The 22431-nt window shown below is 39.2% G+C and overlaps 1 protein-coding gene across 1 annotated transcript in view; it reads right to left on the reverse strand.

Moving 5' to 3' along the window:
- Positions 1-22431, reverse strand: part of LOC127008594 (inter-alpha-trypsin inhibitor heavy chain H1-like) — a 145251-nt gene that overhangs the window by 37779 nt on the left and 85041 nt on the right. The window contains exons 14-15 of the mRNA XM_050880804.1: positions 10492-10705; positions 6478-6591 (exon numbers count right to left, since the gene is read on the reverse strand). Of these exons, the coding sequence (XP_050736761.1) occupies positions 6478-6591; positions 10492-10705 (328 nt within the window). The remainder of the gene's footprint in view (positions 1-6477; positions 6592-10491; positions 10706-22431) is intronic.

Consider the following 22431-nt stretch of genomic DNA (forward strand, 5'->3'; position numbering starts at 1 on the left):
CGCCCCCTTGTTGAAAAAAGCTGAAAAAAGTTGGAATTGGAGCAGTTCTTCGAAAAAACGACAAAAAATAGCAATGATTGTCGTAAAGTAATTATCTATAGAGGGGGAAAGTGGACACCCAAGAATAGAAATTACAAGTTCTGGAGAGAGAGAGAGAGAGAGAGAGAGAGAGAGAGAGAGAGAGAGAGAGAGAGAGAGAGAGAGAGAGAGAGAGAGAGAGAGAGAGAGAGAGAGAGAGAGAGAGAGAGAGAGAGAGAGAGAGAGAGAGAGAGAGAGAGAGAGAGAGAGAGGTTTAAATGAAGATGGGTTGAAATAAAGATGGGTTTAAATGAAGATTGGTTGAAATAAAGATGGGTTTAAATGAAGATTAGGTTTAAATGAAGATTGGTTTAAATAAAGATAGGTTTAAATGAAGATAGGTTGAAAAGAAGATAGGTTGCAATGAAGATAAATTTAAATGAAGATAGGCTTAATGGATGAGGATAGAGGTTTAAATGAAGACAGGTTTCATGGATGAGGATTGGTTTAATTGAAGATAGGTTTAATGGATGTTTAATGGTCTTACAAGAGGGGTAAGGCTGGAGTCGGGAGTCGGAGTCACAAGAGAGAGAGAGAGAGAGAGAGAGAGAGAGAGAGAGAGAGAGAGAGAGAGAGAGAGAGAGAGAGAGAGAGAGAGAGAGAGAGAGAGAGAGAGAGAGAGAGAGAGAGAGAGAGAGAGAGACTGTCATCTAAATTAAAGGTATATCAGGAGCAGGTAAATGAAAATAACAGATTAAATTGTGGTTCTTGAGTCGAGTGTGAGTGTACGTTAAAAAAAAAAATCTAAATGAATAAATAAATAAAAATTGACCCCCCCAAAAAAATAATATTAAAAGACAAAGAAAAACAGAGGGGAAAAGGAGTTAGATAAATTTTACCCTAGATCATAATAGTAGGTGAGGAAAAGTTACCGTTCCAAAAACAAAACATTGAAACAAAAAAGAAGAAATCGTCTTTCCCCAAAAAATAAAAATAAAAAATAAAAAAAAAGCATAGAAGAGTTATATTAATTTTAGCTTCAGATAATTTCACCCTAGATCATAACATGTGTGAAACAGTTAACGTTGCAAAAAGGAACATTATAAAACAACAACAGAAATTCGTTATTCCCAAAAATGTTAAAAAGGAAGAAAAAAACAAAAAAGAGAAAAGAAAGCGAGATAATGTCCGCGTGTGTGTGTGTGTGTGTGTGTGTGTGTGTGTGTGTGTGTGTGTGTGGGAAGGGTGTGTGTTGGAGAAAGATGGAAAGAAAGAAACTAAGTAAAGAAAGAGCTAAATTAATTTCCTCGTCAGATATTTTCACTCTAAATCATAATACGTGTGTAAAAAGTCTAACGATGATGAAGAAAAAATGTAAACTCTCGCCCTCAAGAATGTAACAAGGTATATAAGAATCCCTAAGAGAGGAGGAGCTGAATTAATTCCGTTTTCTTTTTCACATCAAAGGAAGCATACAACATACAACATAATGCCCGCTAACCGCTGTTCCTATCAAGAAGTAAGGAAGAGAAGCCAAATGAGTTATATATTCTTTTCTTCTACCTCATAATGGAAGAAATGCGAGCTGGAGGTATGCTCTATGATGTGCTGCAAGGAAATTACTATCCATCGGCGTTGCAGAAATATAAGAATGGAAAATAAACGGGATAAATCAATAAAGAGAAATTTAGTCAAAGATTATGGTTAAGTCTCAGCAACAAAAATTAGGAAGTAACGATCATTTAGTCATTTAGTCAGAGATGGTTAGCTTTAGGAAAACATTCAGCAATAAAAACAAGAAAAGAGTATCCACGTAATTAAATAAAAAAAAATAGAATTAAATAAAAAGGAAACTAGTCAGAGATAATTAACTTATTCAGGCATTCAAAAAAAAAAAACAAGAAAAGAGTATCCACGTAATTAAATAAAAAAAAAATAGAATTAAATAAAAAGGAAACTAGTCAGAGATAATTAACTTTAGGCAAACATTCAGCAATAAAAACAAGAAAAGAGTATCCACGTAATTAAATAAAAAAAATATATAATTAAATAAAAAGGAAACTAGTCAGAGATAATTAACTTTAGGCAAACATTCGGCAATAAAAACAAAGAAAAACGTATCCAGGTAATTAAACAAAAAGATTTGTCAAAAATTTAATAATGAGTGGAAATAAAAGTTTGAAATCGAATAAATGATAAAACAAATAGACTTAAAAATAAAGTAGTTAAGATCAGTAAAGAAAAAGTTTAATAAGGCTGCACAAAAAAGATAAAATAAATAGAGAAAAAAAAGAACAAGTAAAATAGTAAGACTAGAAATAAAAGTTTTGAAATCGACTAAATAAACAAACTGGAAAAAATAAAGTAAAGATCATTAAAATAAAAATGTAACAAGGCTACAAAAAAATATTGAATTTATAAATATATAAATAAACAAAGAACAATATAATATTATGCTAGGGAATAAATCTTTGAGAGTAGACGTTAAAACAGTAATAAAGTGTAGCAAAGACTGAATGAATAGATAAACAAACGAAGAACGATTTAATTACGTCTGGGAGTATGTGTGTTGACGGTAGACTTCAAGATAAACAAAACACCAGTTAGTCAAAGAAAACGGGAGTCGGAAACAACTTAATGAGAAAAAACAAATAAATGAGAATTTTTTCCCCTCGAGACAAGCGATGAGAAAGTTAATGAAGTGTTTTCTTTTTACCTGAAGAAAGAGCGTGGCCGCACCTGTCTGTCGTCTAGACTAATTAATTATTGACTCAGATACTCACTTAATTAGAACACACACACACACACACACACACACACACACACGTGGAAATTCATCAAACTTTTTCACTTTTTTTTCCCTAAAGGGTTGAGTTGAAACTATATATTGTATTCCATCTCTAAACTTTTTTTTCTGCCCTTAATTAATCAAGGCGACGGCTATTGCTGAAAAAACTTTCCCTTTCACGCTATCACGAGACATCTTTTGAATGCGAGAATTACATCACGGCGTAGGAGGGAGGGAAGGAAGAGAGAGAAGGAAAGAAAGAAAATTATGAAAAATAAATAGAAAGAGAGGAAGGAAGAAAGAACGAATGAAATAAGTGAAAGGAAGAAATATACTGAGGGAGAATAATATATGCAAGAAAAAAAGAAAAAAAGAGAAAGAAAGAAGGAAGGACAGAAAGCAGAGTGAAAGAGAGAAAGAAAGAAAGAAAGAAAGAAAGAAAGAAAAAAGTGAAAGGAAGAAAAAGAAAGAGGGAGAATAATATATGCAAGAAAGAAAAAAAAGAAAGAAGGAAGGAAGAAATGAAAGAAAGCGAGGAAGGAAGAAAAAATGTGAAATGAAAAAAAGAGGGAGACTAATATTTACAAGAAGGAAGAGAGAGAGAGAGAGAGAGAGAGAGAGAGAGAGAGAGAGAGAGAGAGAGAGAGAGAGAGAGAGAGAGAGAGAGAGAGAGAGAGAGAGAGAGAGAGAGAGAGAAGTGAGGAAGGAAGAAAGAACAAATTAAATGAGTGAACGGGAAAAGAGACAGCTGGACAACAATATATACATGTAGCGAGCTCTTTTTAGCGTCTCTGTTTAATGCTCTTGAATGCCTCCCTTGATGGAAAGAAAACACGATCGTAATATTCTTTTAGTTTTCATTTTCCTTCTTCCAAGACTGAGAATTTGATCGTAATATCTTTCACAGTCTCTCTAAGTTATTTTTTCGTTTTCCTTCATCCCCAAAGAATTAGATCCTCGTAATTTCTCTCGTAATCTGTTTTCTTCGGTATTTTTATTCGTTTTCTTCTTCCCCCAAGACTGAGAACTTCCTCGTAACTTCTCTCGTAATCTTAATTTTCTTCGGTATTTTTAATCGTTTTCTTCTTCCCCCAAGACTGAGAACTTACTCGTAACTTCTCTCGTAATCTTAATTTTCTTCGGTATTTTTAATCGTTTTCTTCTTCCCCCAAGACTGAGAACTTCCTCGTAACTTCTCTCGTAATCTTAATTTTCTTCGGTATTTTTAATCGTTTTCTTCTTCCCCCAAGACTGAGAACTTCCTCGTAACTTCTCTCGTAATCTTAATTTTCTTCGGTATTTTTAATCGTTTTCTTCTTCCCCCAAAACTGAGAACTTCCTCGTAACTTCTCTCGTAATCTTAATTTTCTTCGGTATTTTTAATCGTTTTCTTCTTCCCAAAAAACTGAGAACTTCCTCGTAACTTCTCTCGTAATCTTAATTTTCTTCGGTATTTTTAATCGTTTTCTTCTTCCCCCAAGACTGAGAACTTACTCGTAACTTCTCTCGTAATCTTAGTTTGAAGTTATTTTTTTCGTTTTCCTTTTCCCAAGAACGGTAACTTCCTCGCAATTCATTAGCTTAACTTCCAGCAAGATTTCTTTCATGACTTTCACACATGACTGTCCATTTCCTTATATATGTTCTTTTATTTACGAAGAAGCAGTGTGTTCTCTCGTATTCCTAGTTTTCTGTAATTTTTTTCTACGTTTTTCTTTCTCTCAAAACTGATAACTTGCACATAATTCCTTCACATGAATCAAACTTCCAGCACGATTTCTTTTTTTAACTTATACACGTGACTTATTCTTGACTTCTAACTTTTAACTTCTCTCGTCATCTAGTTTTCTGTAAGTTTTTTCTACGTTTTCCTTTTCTCAAAACTAATAACTTGCACATAATTCCCTCACATGAATCAAACTTCCAGCAAGATATCTTTTTTTGACTTCTATACGTGACTTATTCTTGACTTCTAACTTTTAACTTCTCTCGTCATCTAATTTTTAAGTTATTTTTTTCGTTTTCCCTTTCCCAAGAATGATAACTTAACTCGCAATTCCTTCACATGAATCAAACTTCCAGCACGATTTCTTTTTTTGACTTATACACGTGACTTTCCATTTCCTTATATATGTTCTTTTATTTACGAAGAGGTAGTGTGTTCTCTCGTATTCTTAGTTTTCTGTGAGTATTTTTTTTCGTTTTTCTTTCTCTCAAAACTGATACTTGCTCATTACTCCCTCACATGAATCAAACTCCTAGCAAGATATCTTTTTTTGACTTCTATACGTGGCTTATTCTTGACTTCTAACTTCTAACTTCTCTCGTCATCTAATTTTTAAGTTATTTTTTTCGTTTTCCTTTTCCCAAGAATGATAACTCGCAATTCCCTCACATGAATCAAACTCCCAGCAAGATTTCTTTTTTTTTACTTATACACGTGACTTTCCTCTTCTATACACGTGTTCTTATTTACGAAGTGGTCGTGTGTTCTCTTCTCATAATTTTCTTGTCATTTTATTCGTTTCTTCTTCTCACTCGTAATTTCCTCACATGCTTTAAACTCCCAGCGAGATTTCTTGTTTTGACTTATACACGTGGCTCACCTTTTCTTTACACATGTTCTTATTTACGAAGTGGTAGTGTGTTCTCTCATAATCTCGGTTTTCTGTAAGTCATTTTATTCGTTTCTTCTTCTCACTCGTAATTTTCTCACATGCTTTAAACTCCCAGCGAGATTTCTTGTTTAAACTTATACACTTGACTTTCCTTTTCTTTACACATGTGCTCTTATTTACGAAGTGGTAGTGTGTTCTCTCATAATCTCGGTTTTCTGTAAGTCATTTTATTCGTTTCTTCTTCTCACTCGTAATTTCCTCACATGCTTTAAACTCCCAGCGAGATTTCTTGTTTCAACTTATAGGTACACGTGGCTCTCCTTTTCTTTACACACCTACTTTTATTAACCAAGTGGCAGTAGTTTCAGCTTTCTGTTTAAGAGATTTCAAGGATCGTCCCGCGCTAAAAGCTTCCAAGAATATCAGACTCGGGTTCACTGAGAGAGACCGAGATGAAAGAGTCCACAACGCTCCGGTACTCGTCTTCCTCTCATCGTCGTCTGCCTCTCGTGAACATTTGCAAGTGTACGTGTTCTTGTTTGTGTTAAAAAGAAGTATATGATCAAACGACGTGTGTTAGGTGTGTGTGGGATTGAAGGGTGATTGAAGGGTGAGAGAGAGAGAGAGAGAGAGAGAGAGAGAGAGAGAGAGAGAGAGAGAGAGAGAGAGAGAGAGAGAGAGAGAGAGAGAGAGAGAGAGAGAGAGAGAGAGAGAGAGAGAGAGAAAGTAGGTCAGAAAGAGAGAATATGTGCGCTTTTGTGTGTGTGTGTGTGTGTGTGTGTGTGTGTGTGTGTGTGTGTGTGTGTGTGTATGGAAGGGGTGTGTAGGGGGAGATACAGAGAAAGAATGAAAGGAAAGAAAGAAAGAAAGAAAGGTGTGGGAGTGAAAGAGAGAAAAAAGAAAGAAAATAATGAAAGAAGAAAAGAAGAGAGCGAAAGAAAGAAAGAATGAAGGAAATATGTGAAAGAAAAAAAAAGCGGGAGAATAATATATGATTGTAGCCTATGTGTTTATACGTAAATATACGCGTGCGTGCGTGCGTGGGTGCCTTACCTGAGTGTGGGTCCCGGATAAGGGTTAGGGCGCTGCCGTGGGAGGCGTGGATGTCGAAGCAGAGGGGCAGCGGCATGCCTGGCACCTGGACCACGAAGTGAGGGTCGTTGTCACCTGTGGAGGGAGGCGAGGGTCAGGTGGGTCAGGTGAGGCCAGGCGGGCACAGGTAAGCTATAGTATTCCTAACCCGGAAGCAGCGACGGGCCAAATTTGTGGCTTTACCGTGTACCAGCGATGGGGCAAATTTCTGCCATGATATAAACCTCCCAAAATAGATGATGCATAAACTGATCACACATGCGTTGATATATATTATGAAATGGTTTGCGTGAGTGATGATTCTTTCTCATTATTTTACTTAGAGGGGCCTCCTAACCTAACCTAACCTAAGAAACATGACCCCCACAGCTACCGGGTTAAGGGAACAATTTGTAGAACTCCAGATTTTATGAGAGAGGTTTTTATTTCACATATTAGGCCAATCCTCGACTATGCTTCTTCTATGGTGTGGTTTACTGGATATTTTGGTGATGTATACGAGGCTATAATAATAATAAAATAATAATAATAATAATAAACGGTTGGTCACAGGTGTTTCGTCACGCCTGAGCAGGACAACATGCTGGCCGGCGGCTGGGTGGCTGCAGTGGGTCAAGGCAAGGATTAAAAATAAGAATTGGAAAACACATGCAAAGAATTGAAGTGAGGAGAGAATAGAGGAGAAGGAGAAGATAGACTGGCAAAAAGAAATGGAGAAAAAAATAAGAACGGGCAGCCAATCGCGAGAGAGGAGGAAGAAATATAGGGGAGAGAAATAGGAGGAGGAAAAATTAGGAGGAAGAAAATTAGAAAAAAAGAAAAACAAGAGAGAGAGAGAGAGAGAGAGAGAGAGAGAGAGAGAGAGAGAGAGAGAGAGAGAGAGAGAGAGAGAGAGAGAGAGAGAGAGAGAGAGAGAGAGAGAAAAGAGAGAGAGAAAGAGGGAGAGAGAGAGAGAAGAAAAATTAATAGAACAGAAGACAAAGGAATAAAAAAAGAACGTGAATAAAAGTCAAACAGGGGAAAGGCGGAAGCAAAATAATAAGAGACAAAACTAGCAAAGCCTCAAGGTGGGATGGGGGGGGGGGGGGTATGAGAATCGAACCCTCCACTAACTACCAGGGACGAAGAAGTGGAACATTTTGCAACAGAGCACTCAACCAAGAAAGGGATAAAGAACGAGAGCTATTAATACTTACGTCCCTGTGGGCTGAAAATAATGGCGAAGATAGATAGATATATAGATAGACAGGTAGATAGATAGACGGTTAGATAGACAGAGATTGGGGGTTGTAATGGAGGGATAAAGAATGAGTAAAAGGGAGAGGAAGAGGTGAGAGTTGAAAGAAAAGAGAAGAAAAGGAAAGATTTGTGTGAGGATAGCTAATGATGAGAGAGAGAGAGAGAGAGAGAGAGAGAGAGAGAGAGAGAGAGAGAGAGAGAGAGAGAGAGAGAGAGAGAGAGAGAGAGAGAGAGAGAGAGAGAGAGAGAGAGAGAGAGAGAGAGAGAGAGAGAGAGAGAGAGAGAGAGAGAGAGAGAGAGAGAGAGAGAGAGAGAGAGAGAGAGAGAGAGAGAGAGAGAGAGAGAGAGAGAGAGAGAGAGAGAGAGAGAGAGAGAGAGAGAGAGAGAGAGAGAGAGAGAGAGAGAGAGAGAGAGAGAGAGAGAGAGAGAGAGAGAGAGAGAGAGAGAGAGAGAGAGAGAGAGAAGACATGAAAATAAAGGACAATGGAAAAGGAAGATTAGAAAAAACAACAAGAGGAGAGGAGGAGAGGGAAGCATCAGAGGGAAGAGAAAAGAAATAAAGAGGAAAGAGGAAAAAAAGAAAAGACATACGAGAGAAGAAAAACGAGGATAAGGATCTTTAGTTGAAGGAAAGGAGAGTAAAAGAAAACGAAAGATAAGTATCGAATAAAAAGAGAGAAAGAGAGAAGAGGGGAGAGAGATAGAGAGAAATTGCAGAAGAGGAAAAAGTAAAAATGTGAGGCAAGGATTGAAAAAGAGGAATAGGAAATACGTGCAAGAACTAGAGAGAAGAGAAAGGAAGAATAAAGTAAAGAAAAGAGAGGAGAAAAGAATAGATGAGAAGAGAAAAGTGAAGAGAAGAGAAGAGAGGAGAAAAAGCGGGTTAGGACAGAAGAGCAGAAGAAGAGAGTAAAGAAAAGGAGAAGAACGAAGAGAAGAAAAGAACGGAGAAGAGGAAAGAAGAGAAAAAGAACCGACAGAGCAGAAGTGGATGGGAAAATACATTAAAGGTAGCGAAGGGAAAGAAAAGGAAAAGAGAGGAAACGAAAAGAAAAAAAGGAAAGGAAAATAAAGAAAAAAAGGAAAAGAGAGGAAACGAAAAGAAAAAAAGGAAAGGAAAATAAAGAAAAAAAGGAAAAGAGAGGAAACGAAAAGAAAAGAAAAGGACAGGAAAAGAAAGAAAAGGAAAGGAAAGGAAGAGAAAGGGAAGAGGGATGGAGGAAAACACAATCGTCCGTATAAAAAAGAAGATAGATTGGCAAAAAGAAATGGAGAAAAAAATAAGAACGGGCAGCCAATCGTGAGAGAGGAGGAAGAAATACAGAGGAGAGAAAAATGGGAGGAGGAAAAATTAGGAGGAAGAAAATTAGAAAAAAAGGAAAACAAGAGAGAGAAGAAAAAAAAGAATTACGTGAGAAAAATGGGTGAATAGGAGAGAGAGAGAGAGAGAGAGAGAGAGAGAGAGAGAGAGAGAGAGAGAGAGAGAGAGAGAGAGAGAGAGAGAGAGAGAGAGAGAGAGAGAGATTTACCTCCAAGAAACAGAATCTCTCCTTTTCTTTCTCCCATTTTTCCCTCCTTTATTATCTTTTGTCTCTTCTCTTTTTCTCCCTTCCCTTCTTTTTCTTCCTCCTCCATCACTTCCCATTTGATCTTTCCTCCTTTCTTCTCTCCAATTCTTTTACCTCCTCTTCCTCTTTCCTCTCATCTTTCCTCAATTTTTTCCTCCCTCTTATATCTCTTTCCTCTCCTCCATTCATTGACCACCTTCAGCTTTCCCTCCTCTTCTCTCTCTCTCTCTCTCTCCTCTAACTCCTCCTCCCTCATCCTTCCATTTCTTTAATGTCTTTCCTCCATCTCTTCCTCCTTCGGTATTATTTCAGATTAAGACCCAACTCACAGCCACGAATGCCTTGGTGCTCAGTGAAGGGTTTAGTGTCCATACAACACATTGCCGTATTTCTTTGCCGTTGCAAATCACTTTTTCTTGTAATATAAAAAAAAAAATTGTCGTAAATATCTACGTCAGTCGCGCCCGCTCGCGGCCTTCATGGTGGTGGTGGTAGGAGGGACTGTAGGGTTGCGGCGGCCGCGACCGCAGAAATAAGTCGCATATACAGGGAGGGGGGAGCCCTGGTTAGGAGGTTATGGAAAGTTCGGTTGCAGTAGTTTAAATACGCTCCCCCACCCAAAACCCTCGATTTTCCACGGGTTTCCAAGTTAAACTTCTCTGCGAGCTATTTTTGCGGCTTTGGCGGCGGGTGTTCAACACGCTTTGAAAAGTTTTTTTGTGTGTGTGATTTAATGGTTTGCGACAGAAACAGTCAGCAGAGTATTTCACAGCACACCGAAAACTACCAGAAAACAATAGTCTCGTCCACCAGTGTGAGTTGGGTCCTAATCTGAAAATTTACCCCTCCTTCGTACCTACCATTCCCTTCCTTCACCACTACCAATTTCCCTCCCTTTCTCTCACTTTTTCTCCTCCAAATTTTCCTTCTCCTTTTTTCAAGTTTCTCATGTTTTTCCTTCATTTCTTCCTCTTTCTTATCTCCCCTTCCCTTCCTTCACTACCAATATCGCTCTCCCCTTTCTCTCTTTCTTCTTCAAGTGCTCCTTCTTCCTTCCATTTCTCCATTTATTCCTTCTTCTTACCTCCCCTAACCTTCCTCCACCACCAACAACAATACCATCATTTTTAAACTCACAAAAGTTATCCTCGAAGCGACCTTGACCTACCGAAGTAAGGCGAGGAGCTTGGGGCTGAGGCGCGGATCCTGGAGCTGAGCGGGGCAGGGAGCGTCTGGGCAATCTCTGAAGGGCTGAGCAGTGTGTATTCAGGCCCAATCCCCGTCTCTCGATGGGGGTTCGCTGCGGACTTGAGGCCAGGGTGGGTTTGCGAGCCGATTCCGTCCTCTACCTTGAGTGTGGTGAGCTTGGTGACGAATTGGAACTGTACGGGAAGGAAGGAAGGAAGGAGTGAGTGTAGTAAAGGGAGTTAAGTGAAGGATAGCTAAACCTGTGTACCAAAGAATGAAAGAAGAATGTATTAGTTTGTGAGAGAAACGAAAAGGTTATTGAGCTTGATAACGAACTGAAACTGTGTGGGAAGGAAGGAAAGAGTGAGTGAGTATAGTAAAGGGAGTTAAGTGAAGGATAGCTAAACCTGTGTACCAAAGAATGAAAGAAAAATGTATAAGTTTGTGAGAGAAACGAAAAGAAGGTTATTGAGCTTGATGACGAACTGAAACTGTGTGGGAAGAAAGGAAAGAAGGAAGGAGTGAGTGAGTTGAGTTGAGTGAAGGATAGCTAAACCTGTGTACCAAAGAATGAAAGAAGAATGTATTAGTTTGTGAGAGAAACGAAAAGAAGATTACTGAGCTTGATGACGAACTGAAACTGTGTGGGAAGGAAGGAAGGAAAGAAGGAGTGAATGCCGTGTTGGTAAATGGACCTAAAATTAAGTGAAGAAAAGATGAACGTGAGCAAAACAATGTAAGTAAAATGAAGTTTGTGAAAGATGGACAAAAGAAAGATTGGTGAGCTTGGTGGTGAAGTGGAACTGTTTGGGAAGGAAAGAAGCCAAGACTGTTGTAAATGGCGCTAAAGTTAAGTGAAGAAAGCTGAACGTATGGAAAGTAATGGAAGTAAAAGGGAGTGATTTGTGAAGGAGGAGGAACGAAAGGAAAATTACTGAGTTTGGTGACGAACTGCAAAATTGTGGGAAGGCAGGAAGGCAGGAAGAAATGGGGTAAACGAAGCTAAAGTTAAGAAAACCAGAACATGTGTGCGATGGAATGAAAATGAAATGAAATAGTGCATGAAAGAGGAATAAAAGAAAATTAATATAGTTTGTGACCAGGGATTGTGATTAATGATGCATGGAATGGAGGAAGGACTGAATGTGGTGTTCGTGAAAGGAGCTAAAATTATATAATGGAAGAAGAGCTGAACGCGTGTGTAATGAGAAAAGAAAAAGGTTGAAAGCGCGCGGCTGGACTGAAGGATTTGAGTGTTTCTAAAAGGATAAAAAGAAAAGAAAGGTGAAAGGTTGGAATATAAGAGAAAGTGTGTGGAAGGGATGAGGAATTAAAGAAAAAAGAAATAGTAAAGAAAAATCACCCAAATATTCTGGATCTGAACCCGAACTTCTGAATGAAAACTTTAAACTGTGTGAAATTGAAAGTAGGTTTTGAAAATGAATGACAAGAAAACTATTAGCTATAAGAACACAAATAAATAGCTTGAATGGGAAAGGCAATGTCGGCAATGTAGAAGTAGACGGATAGATATATAGAAAAATAGACAGACGTAAATAGAAAGACAGACAATCCAATTAGAAGATAGATAAAAAAAAGGTAGGTAGATAGATGGACAGAGAAGTACATAGACATAGATAGATCAAAAGAAAGGTAGATAGATAGGTAGACAGACAGATAAATAGGAAAATAGACCAACAGATAAGTAGATAGAAGCAATAAACGGAAGAGAAAATAACTACCTGCAGATGAAGAGAAAAATAATCGCTACCAGACTGAACATTTAAAAGTGAAAATCAGTTAAGAAAGAAAAAAAGGCCGAACACACATTACACAAACCACTAAGTCTAGAAGCAGTAAACGGAAGAGAGAAAAATTACTTGCCGACGAAAAAAAGAAAGAGAAAAAGAAAAAGGAGGAAAGAAAGAGAGAATATGTACGCGTTTGTATATCTGTGTATATGTGGAAGGGGTGTGTAGGGGGAGATAGAGAGAAAGAATGGAAGGAAAGAAAGGAAGAGAGAAAGGAAAAAAATATGTGGGTGTTTGTGTATGTGTGATTATATGGAAGGGGTGTGTGGGAGTGAAAGAGAAAAAAGAAAGGAAATAATGAAAAACAGTAAAGAAACGAAATGAAAAAAAAGGCTGAGTAGTGATTTACCCGGAAACACACCACGCGAGCCACTAAGTATAGAAGCAATAGACGGAAGATGAAAGAATTACTTGTAGATTAAAAAAAAAAAAGCACTTCCAGATTGAACAGTTAAAAGACCCATTGAACAACAGTAAAGAAAGGAAATGGAAAAAAGAGCTGAACAGTGATTTATTCGGAAACACACCACGCGGACCACTAAGTATAGAAGCAATAGACGGAAGATGAAAGAATTACTTGTAGATTAAAAAAAAGCACTTCCAGATTGAACAGTTAAAAGACCCATTGAAGAACAGTAAAGAAAGGAAATGGAAAAAAGAGCTGAACAGTGATTTATTCGGAAACACACCACGCGGACCACTAAGTATAGAAGCAATAGACGGAAGAGGAAAGAATTGCTTGCTGACGAAAAAAAAAAAACACTTCCAGATTGAACAGTTTAAGGTATCATTGAACAACAGTAAAGAAAGGAAATGGAAAAAAGAGCTGAACAGTGATTTACCCGGAAACACACCACGCGAGCCACTAAGTATAGAAGCAATAGACGGAAGATGAAAGAATTACTTGCTGACAAAAAAAAAGTACTTCCAGATTGAACAGTTTAAGGTATCATTGAAAAACAGTAAAGAAAGGAAATGGAAAAAAAGGACTTAACCGTGATTTACTCGCAAACACACGCATCACGCAAACCACTTAGTATAAAAGCAATAGACGGAAGAGGAAAAATAATTACTTGCGGATGAAAAAAGAAAGGACTTCCAATTTGAACAGTAAAGAAAGGAAATGGAAAAAATGACTTAACCGTGATTCACTCGGAAACACACGCATCACGCAAACCACTAAGTATAAAAGCAATAGACGGAAGAGGAAAAAGAATTACTTGCGGATGAAAAAAGAAAGGACTTCCAATTTGAACAGTAAAGAAAGGAAATGGAAAAAATGACTTAACCGTGATTCACTCGCAAACACACGCATCACACAAACCACTAAGTATAGAAGCAATAAACGGACGAGGAAAAAGAGCACTTCCAGATTGCGGTTTAAAAGTATCACAACACTAAAGAAAGCAGAGGGAAAAAGGACTAAACGCGGATTTACTCAGAAACGCATCACCCGAACCGCTAAGGCGACATCAGAGAAGCAATGACATCACGTCCAGTTTCAAACCCCCGATGCACTGAACCCTTGATATGAAAGTGAGCGGAAAATAAAAAAGAAGAATATCGAAAAAAAAAAAAAAGTGAAACATCTTGATAGAAAGGAAGATATATATAGAGAGAAAGACAAAGAAAGAGAGAAAGATAGAGTGCTTAATGATGAATAGATATAAAGACAGATAGATGTATAGATAGATGATTATAGATCGGTAGAAATAAAGTTAAAAGTTTACAACATACATAGACATTGATAGATAGATAGATAGATAGATTGATAGGGATTTTGATAGACAATGTGATAGACAGGTACGTAGAGAGAAAGACAGACGGCCAGGTAGATAGACAGACTTATAGCGTATAGACAGATAGATAACTGGTAGACAGATAGATAGATTGATAGGGATTTTGATAGACAACGTGATAGACAGAAACGTAGAGAGAAAGACAGACAGACAAGTAGATAGACAGACTTATAGAGTATAGACAGATAGATAACTGATAGACAGGTAGGTAGACAGATATATAAATAGAAAAATAGACAGAGAAATAAATAGATAGAGACAGGCAGATAGATAAATAAGTAGAGACATATAGGTTGACAATTAGATAACTGGATAGATAAACAGACAGATAAATAGACAGAAGCAATAACCTGAATGTCCAGAACGAAAAGTATCAAAACTGAAGCTATTTGCGTGAGGAGGAAACGAGAAACTGGAGGAGTTTTGCAAGGAGAGTCTCAGAGCGAAGCAAAACATTCCCACACATACGACACGTGACAAGGAAGAGCCGACATATGCGAGAACTGACCGAGGAAGAATACATGGAAGATACGTACAAAGAGAGAAAGATACATGAAGTGCGCTCGCGAGATGTGGAAGAAAAAAAACACTTGATGCGAAAGAAAGGAAAATTATGGGAAAGAAAAAGAAGAGCCAGAAGAGCCGAGATATGCGAGAACTGACCGAAGGCGTTGACAGAAAACATTAAAGATACATACAAAAGAAAGAATGACACATGAGAGAAACGGGAGAAGATAAAAACCCTCAGTGAAATATATAGTTATAGAAAGGGATTATAGAGACAGTGAGCTCAAGCAAACGAAAGAAACAAATGAAACCAGAGCATTATATCGATTTTGAATGAATGCGTTGGTTAAAAATGAAAATGAAATCGAAGTTGTAAAAATATGAAAATGCCTCTGAAGTTATATTTGATTAATTCTATTTGTAAGTTGCTACAGTGGTGAGAGAGAGAGAGAGAGAGAGAGAGAGAGAGAGAGAGAGAGAGAGAGAGAGAGAGAGAGAGAGAGAGAGAGAGAGAGAGAGAGAGAGAGAGAGAGAGAGAGAGAGAGAGAGAGAGAGAGAGAGAGAGAGGAAAAATGCATATCAGTCAGCCTGGAGAAGCGTGTGAAAATATCCAAATAAATAAAAATGAGGAGGTATTGAAATTTCACTGAGCGGTAAACAACAACAACAACAACAACAACAAAACAAAAACAACTCAAACCACAAAAGAAAAAAAGAAAATGCAGCAAAGATGAAAAGAGAGAGAGAGAGAGAGAGAGAGAGAGAGAGAGAGAGAGAGAGAGAGAGAGAGAGAGAGAGAGAGAGAGAGAGAGAGAGAGAGAGAGTAATAGGAAAATAATGTACCTCTTGTTTTGTTTTGGTTCTCGTTAGAGATTCGTATTTCTTGTTTGTTTCCCGTAAGCTGTGTCGGAAATACGGAGATTATTAATTATCCGTCCCGAGCATTATAATTAAGAAGACAGAAAATACATAAGAGCATTAATAAGACTCACAACGTTATCAGTTTCCGCGTCAAGAGAATCGGTATTTTTTTTCTATTAAGCCGCGTCAGAAATAGAAAAGAGAAAGGAAATTAATGAGTTCTTAACATTATAACAAAAAAAAGTCAGCTAGGAAATAAAAGAAATAATAAAGAATAAAATTAGAAGAACACAGATTAGAAAATGTAAACTAGTAGAAGACGAAGCAGAGAAAGAAAATTAATTAGTTAGAAACAACATAAGAAAATAAACATGATGGTAGTAAATAAAAGAAATGCTGTAATAAATGAAAAAGGAATGTGAAGAAAATAGAAAATAAGACAAAGACGATAGCTGAGAGGAAAGAAGAAGATTGAGAAGGAGGGAAGTAGAAAAATAAATGAAAAGGAAGGAAAGAGAAGGAGAAAAGAAAGACGAAGAACAGGAGGAAGAATGGTAAAGAGAGGAGAAAGATAAAAGAGAGGAAAGAAGGAGATTGAGTAAAAGGGAAGTAGAGAAATCAGTGAAAAGAAAGGAAAGAAGGAGAAAAGAAAGACGAAGAACAGGAAGAAGAAGAAGAAAAAGAGGAGAAAGATAAAAGAGAGGAAAGAAGAAGGTTGAGTTTAAGGGAACTAGAGAAATAAGTGAAAAGGAAACATAGAAAAATGGAAATGCAGGCAACAGAAAGCCTATTGGCTCATTACGTGGTTGCCCGCTTTGGTGATTTAATCTGCTCGGCAGCCACTTGGGGCCTGGGGAGCAGATGAAAGCACCTCGATATTCAATTTACTCCTGACGCAGCGAAATGACGGTCGATTCGATATTTGACGGAGTTGATGATATTAGCATTTACTACTTCTGAGGGAAGATTGTTCCAGTGGCGGATGACTCGGTTTGAAAAGAAACTCCTTCCAATGTCCGTGTTACATCGACTTGACTGAATGGGTAAACCGTTATTTTTAGTTCTTGAGTTATTTTGCAGTTCAAAAAATTTGGAGTAATCGACTTTATTGAACCTTTTCAGGTACTTGAAAACTTGAATCATATCCCCTCGTAGGCGTCTTTTCTCCAGTGTAAAGAGATTGAGTCGCTTGAGTCGTTCCTCGTGCGGTTGATCCTTTAAGGTTGGAATAATTTTCGTGGTGCGTCGTTGAAGCTTTCCAGTAAATCAATGTCCTTTCTGTAATTAGGAGACCAGGACTGTACTGCATACTCGAGGTGCGGTCTTACCATGAAATTATACAAGGATAGCGTCACGTCTGGCGTCGCCATGAACCCGAGCATAGTGTTGGCTCTGTTATATGCTTTTTTACAGTGATTCGCGTGTTTCAGGTCACTGCTGATAGTGAACTCAAGATCCTTTTCCTCCTGCAACGCCTGCAGAGGTTTCCCATTCATGATGTATGTGTGGTTACTATTTCGGGACCCAATGTGCATGACTTTGCATTTGTCAACATTAAAGGACATTTGCCATTTTTCCGACCACTCGATAATGTGATTGAGGTCTTTCTGAATGATTTCGCACTCGGTCTTTGTGAAGGCCTTTCCACTCACCTTGGTGGGAGAAAAGAAAGACGAAGAACAGGCGGAAAAATATTAATCTCGACAAAAAAGTAATCACATAAAAAAAAGTTGTGTCGGAAAGGTAAGGAAAGTTACTTAGCTCAAAACATCATAATAAAATTAAAAGTAGGTAAGCTAGAAAATAAAAGAAATAAAATAAAGAATAAAAAGAAAATATGAAGCAAGAAAAAAAGAAGAAAATGTAAGCCAGATAATGAAAAAAATCTAAAACAACGAATAAAATAAAAGTATAAGATACTAGGGAAAAAAAGAAGATATTAGCTGGAAAATAAAAGAAATAAGATAAAGAATAAAAAGAAAATTTAAAGCTTGAAAAAAAGAAGAAAATGTAAGCTATGAAAAGGAAAGAACTAAAACAACAACAAAAAAAAACAAAGGTATAAGACAGAAAAAAGAAGAAAATATAAGCTAGAAAATTAAAGAAATATAATAAACAATGAAATAAAGAAAATAATAAAATCGAAGACTCACTCATTTATATTTTTCTTCCTATTTAAAAATGATCATTGAAAGGGAAAATATTAGTCGAAAACATTAATTATAACTGAAGAGAGTGAGGTAATTAGGAAACGATAATTATGTTGGCGTCGATGTCTGCCTGTCTGTTTGTCCGTCTGTCTGTCTGTCCGTCTGTCTGTCTTTCCGTGTGTCTGTCTGTCTCCCGTCTCGTGCCTTATCAACTTTTCACTTACTGCTCTGAGAAACTAATTATGCAAAGACTCCTTTTCACTCCTTCATATTTTTTTATTTAACTTTGTTACAGTTTTATCATTTTCGTTTTTCCACACTTCCTGCTCTTCCACCTCCTCCTCTTCTTCTTCACTCTTCTCTTTCTACAGAACCTCTCCGACTTTATTTTTATTATTTTTCTTACAGCAAAGGAGTCAGCTCAAGGGCATTAAAAAAAAGAATTCAATAATGAAAAAAAAGCCCGCTAATCACTGCTCCTAAAAAGAGTTAGAGGATTTTTTTTTTTTTTTGCAACAAAGGAGACAGCTCAAGGGCACACAAAAAAGAAAACAATAATAAAAAAAAGCCCGCTACTCGCTGCTCCCAAAAAAGAATCAAAAGAGGTGGCCGAAAGTAAGGTCAATTTCGGGAGGAGAGGTGTCCTGATACCCTCCTTTTGAAAGAGTTCAAGTCGTAGGCAGGAGAAAATACAGATGAAGGAAGATTGTTCCAGAGCTTACCAGCGCGAGGGATGAAAGAGTGAAGATGCTGGTTAACTCTTGCATAAGGGGTTTGGACAGTATAGGGATGAGCATGAGTAGAACGTCGTGTCCAGCGGGGCCGCGGGAGGAGGGGAGGCATGCAGTTAGCAAGTTCAAAAGAGCAGTCAGCGTGGAAATATCGATAGAAGATAGAAAGAGAGGCAACATCGCGGCGGAATTTAAGAGGTAGAAGACTATCAGTAGGAGGAGGAGAGCTGATGAGACGAAGAGCCTTCGACTCCACTCTGTCCAGAAGAGCTGTGTGAGTGGAGCCTCCCCACACGTGAGATGCATACTCCATACGAGGGCGGACAAGGCCCCTGTATATGGATAGCAACTGGGTGGGGGAGAAGAACTGGCGGAGACGATACAGAACGCCCAACCTCGAGGAAGCTGATTTAGCGAGAGAGGAGATATGAAGTTTCCAGTTGAGATTTTGAGTTAAGGATAGACCGAGGATGTTTAGTGTTGAAGACGGTGACAGCTGAGTGTTGTCGAAGAATAGGGGATAGGTGTTTGGAAGATTGTGTCGAGTTGATAGGTGGAGAAATTGAGTTTTTGAGGCATTGAAGGACACAAGGTTCCTTCTGCCCCAATCGGAAATGATAGCAAGGTCTGAGGTTAAGCGTTCTTCAGCCTCCAGTCTGGAGTCGTGTACTTCCTGTTGAGAGGGTCTTCTATTGAAAGAAGTTGAATAATGCAGAGTGGAGTCGTCGGCGTATGAGTGGACAGGACAGTTTGTTATGGAAAGAAGATCATTGATGAATAACAGGAAGAGAGTGGGTGATAGGACAGAGACCTGTGGAACGCCACTGTTGATAGGTTTAGGGGAAGAGCAGTGACCGTCTACCACCACAGAGATAGAGCGGCCGGAAATGAAACTGGAGATAAAGGAACAGAGAGAGGGATAGAATCCAAAAGAGGGCAGTTTAGAAAGCAAAGACTCTATCGAAGGCTTTCGATATGTCTAGCGCAACAGAGAAAGTTTCACCGAAACGGCTAAGAGAGGATGACCAAGAGTCAGTTAAGAGAGCAAGAAGATCGCCAGTAGAACGCCCCTTGCGGAATCCATACTGGCGATCAGATAGAAGGTTAGAAGTGGAAAGGTGCTTTTGAATCTTCCGGTTAAGGATTAATTCAAAAGCTTTAGATAGACAGGAAAGTAAAGCTATAGGGCGGTAGTTTGAGGGATTGGAACGGTCACCCTTCTTAGGCACAGGCTGTACAAAGGCATACTTCAAGCAGGAAGGAAAGATAGATGTTGATTGGCAGAGACGAAAGAGTTTGACCAGGCAGGGTGTCAGCACAGAAGCACAGTTTTTAAGGACAATAGGAGGCACTCCATCAGGTCCATAAGCCTTCTGAGAGTTGAGGCCAGAGAGCGCATAGAAAACATCATTTGGAAGAATCTTAATAACAGGCATAAAGGAGTCAGAGGGGGGATGAGTAGGAGGAATGTGCCCAGAATCGTCCAGGGTGGAGTTCTTATAGAAAGTTTGAGCGAAGAGTTCAGCTTTAAAGACAGATGAGACGGCAGTGCTGCCGTCAGGGTTAAGGAGAGGAGGGAAAGAGGAAGAAGTGAAATTGGAGATGTTTTTGGCTAGATGCCAGAAGTCACGGGAAGAATTAGAAGAAGCGAGGTGTTGACATTTTCTATTAATGAAAGTAGTTTTGGTAAGTCGGAAAATAGATTTGGCACGATTCCGGGCTGAAATGTAAAGATCAAAGTTAGCGGGAGTTCGAAGGCTCTGGAACCTTTAGTGAGCTGCTTCTCTATCTTTAATAGCACGAGAACAAGCATGATTAAACCAAGGCTTTTTAGCATGAGGAGTAGAGAAAGTACGTGGAATGTATGCCTGCATTCCAGAGACAATCACCTCTGTGATGCGCTGAGCACACACAGAGGGGTCTCTCTCCTGGAAGCAGTAATCATTCCACGGGAAATCGGAAAAGTACATCCTCAGGTCGTCCCACCGAGCTGAAGCAAAATGCCAAAAGCGTCGCCTCTTCGGTGGGTCCAGAGGATGTACAGGAGCGATAGGACAGGATACAGAAATAAGGTTATGATCGGAGGAGCCCAACGGAGAGAACAGTTTGACAGAGTAAACAGAAGGATTAGAGGTAAGGAAGAGGTCTAGAATGTTGGGCCTGTCTCCATGACGGTCGGGAATACGACTAGGGTGCTGAACCAACTGCTCTAGGTCGTTGAGGAGAGCAAAGTTGTAGGCTTGTTCACCAGGCTGGTCAGTGAAAGAGGATGAAAGCCAAAGCTGGTGGTGAACATTGAAATCTCCCAAGATGGAGATTTCAGCAAAGGGAGAGTGAGTCAAGATGTGCTCCACTTTAGAGTTCAAATAGTCAAAGAATTTTACATAGTTAGTAGAGTTAGGCGAGAGATAAACAGCACATATGTATTTAGTAATAGAATGACAATGAAGTCTTAGCCAGATGGTGGAAAATTCAGAAGAGTCAAGGTCGTGGGCACGAGAGCAATCCAGCTTTAGATTGAAATTTAGGATAGAGATAGTAGGAGGGAACAGAGTAGAGGTTGCTGTCAGTAGCCTCAGAAACCTGTGTTTCGGTGAGGAAGAGAGGGTGAGGTTTAAAGGAGGAGAGATGGTGTTCCACAGAATGAAAATTAGAACGAAGACCGCGAATGTTGCAGAAATTGATAAGGAGGAGGTTCGAGGAGTTATCAGGACACCTCTCAAGTCGGCACCCAGAAGGGGAGTCCTCCCCGGGGGAATTTATGGTCCCCCCCCAAGGCGGGGACTCCGAGGCGGTGTTTCCGTTAGCCATTTTGAATTTTGAATTTTGGGAAAAGATGTGTGTGTTGTGTGAATGTAGTGTGGTGTAGAAAGAGAGAGGAACTGTCTTTTGAGAGCATTCTGAACTGCTCTCTGGTGTTGATGAGACAAAAGGGAAACGGTTAGTGAGGACATGGGAAGGGTCTTTGAAGGGCTTCAGCACCCTCCTCGCTTCCCATATATCCTCACCGGGGGTAGCTCACGCCCATTCGGTAGGTGTCTTCCTACCTACTCCTACCACTACCTACCAAAAGATAGGTCAATATCGGGAGGAGAGGTGTCCTGATACCCTCCTCTTGAAAGAGTTCAAGTCGTAGGCAGGAGGAAATACAGATGAAGGAAGATTGTTCCAGATTTTACCAGCGTGAGGGATGAAAGAGTGAAGATGCTGGTTAACTCTTGCATAAGGGGTTTGGACAGTATAGGGATAAGCAGGAGTAGAAAATCGTGTGCAGCGGGGCCGCGGGAGGGGGGGAGGCATGCAGTTAGCAAGTTCAGAAGAGCAGTCAGCGTGAAAATATCGATAGAAGATAGAAAGAGAGGCAACATGGCGGCAGAATTTAAGAGGTAGAAGACTATTAGTAAGAGGAGGAGAGCTGATGAGACGAAGAGCCTTAGACTCCACCCTGTCCAAGAGAGCTGTGTGAGTGGAGCCCCTCCACACGTGAGTAGCATTCTCCATACGAGGGCGGATAAGGCCCCTGTATCTGGATAGCTACTGGGCGGGGGAGAAGAACTGCCGGACACGACACAGAACGCACAACCTCGAGGAAGCTGATTTAGTGAGAGAGGCGATGTGAAGTTTTCAGTTAAGATTTTGAGTAAAGGATAGACCGAGGATTTTTAGTGTAGAAGAAAGCGTCAGCTGAGTGTTGTCGAAGAATAGGGGATAGTTGTTTGGAAGATTGTGTCGAGTAGATAGGTGGAGAAATTGGGTTTTTGAGGCATTGAAGGACACAAGGCTCCTTCTGCCCCAATCGGAAATGATAGCAAGGTCTGAGGTTAAGCGTTCTGCAGCCTCCAGCCTGGAGTCATGTAATTCCTGTTGAGAGGGTCTTCTATTGAAAGAAGTTGAATAATGCAGAGTGGAGTCGTCGGCGTATGAGTGGACAGGACAGTTTGTTATGGAAAGAAGATCATTGATGAATAACAGGAAAAGAGTGGGTGATAGGACAGAGCCCTGTGGAACGCCACTGTTGATAAGTTTAGGGGAAGAGCAGTGACCGTTTCCATCACTTCCTC

The sequence above is a fragment of the Eriocheir sinensis genome, chromosome 38, assembly GCF_024679095.1.
Source record: "Eriocheir sinensis breed Jianghai 21 chromosome 38, ASM2467909v1, whole genome shotgun sequence".
In the NCBI taxonomy this organism is placed as follows: domain Eukaryota; kingdom Metazoa; phylum Arthropoda; class Malacostraca; order Decapoda; family Varunidae; genus Eriocheir; species Eriocheir sinensis.